Consider the following 1,232-nt stretch of genomic DNA (forward strand, 5'->3'; position numbering starts at 1 on the left):
TCACATCACTGGTGTCCATGATGTAGGGAGATGGTCCAACAACAGGCCCCGCCCCTCATACAGGAACTAAGACTGAAACAGTGTGCAGATATATCTACATATAGATCTGAATGTACATCTGCATGTATAGCTACATGCAGATGTACATGCAGATCTACATGTAGAGCGTCCTTCAGAGCGTCTCTGTAGTGGACTTATTCTCCACAACAAAACTCAGCAACAAACAAAAACTTGATAGAAGGGAGATTTCTTACAGTGAAGTGTCTGACGTGATTTGCTAGTTCACTAATTAAATGAAATCAGATCATTAACTGGTGATTTGGGTTTTTTTCTGTCCCTGCAGGTAAAGACTCGTGTGGCGGGTCGGGTTCACGCTCTGACCGTCAGAGATGTGAAACTGTCGGAGGCTGGTGAGGTCAAACTGACCGCTAAAGACTTCCAGACTCAGGCTCAGCTCATTGTCAGAGGTGAGACACTCGAACACACCGGGGACAGTAAACACATCACAGGCTCTGAGGCCCTGAGCAGGAAGTGTAATCTTGGTTCATATATAACCTTTGTTTTCTCATGCGCTCTCAGAGCCGCCGGTGGAGTTCACAAAGCCGCTGGAGGACCAGACGGTGGAGGAGGAGGCCACCGCCACGCTGGAGTGTGAAGTTTCCAGAGAGAACGCAGAGGTACGATGGTTCAGAGAAGGACAGGAGATCAGAAAGACCAAGAAGTACGACTTGATTGTCGACGGACGCAAGAGAGCGCTGGTCATCCACGGCTGCTCTCCGGAAGACGCCAAGATGTACACATGCGACGCCAAAGAGTTCAAGACGTCCTGTTTCCTGGAGGTTACACGTAAGAACTAAACCTTTCTGTTATTGAACCTTTGAATTCAGAGTTACAGGGGCAGTCACGTCGTTTTATAGAATCTGTAAAACAAAATCAGTTTAGGGAGTTGTGATTGGTGAATAACAATTAATATCACAGTAAGATATTTCTTTTAATGAATCTCCCTTAGATATTAGATAAAACAATCATTTACTTTTACTACATATTGTAATGAATTAATAACATGTTTTAACATTTTTTTTTATCATAATGCACAGACATTTTTATTTGTATTGTTAATTAACTTGTATCATTAGTACAGAATTAGAATTTAATCAATTTTTAATATTATATTTTTACTTACCAAGTTTCTCACTGAAGTTTTTTGTTTTATAATTGTGTGTTTCTGGCCT

At 41.6% G+C, this 1,232-nt stretch overlaps 1 protein-coding gene across 1 annotated transcript; it reads left to right on the forward strand.

The window, feature by feature from the left end:
• Positions 1–343: 343 nt before the first annotated feature.
• Positions 344–846, forward strand: LOC111648508 (myosin-binding protein C, slow-type-like; the record flags this gene model as incomplete). Its single annotated transcript, XM_023398332.1, has 2 exons — positions 344–467; positions 580–846. Coding segments are annotated over 2 exons (391 nt in total), but the record flags the coding sequence as incomplete, so codon positions are not given.
• Between the last annotated feature and the right edge of the window lie 386 nt (positions 847–1,232).

Source organism: Seriola lalandi, unplaced genomic scaffold, assembly GCF_002814215.2.
Source record: "Seriola lalandi dorsalis isolate HSWRI2012SDOR001 ecotype SW California unplaced genomic scaffold, Sedor1 jcf7180002041462, whole genome shotgun sequence".
In the NCBI taxonomy this organism is placed as follows: Eukaryota; Metazoa; Chordata; class Actinopteri; order Carangiformes; family Carangidae; genus Seriola; species Seriola lalandi.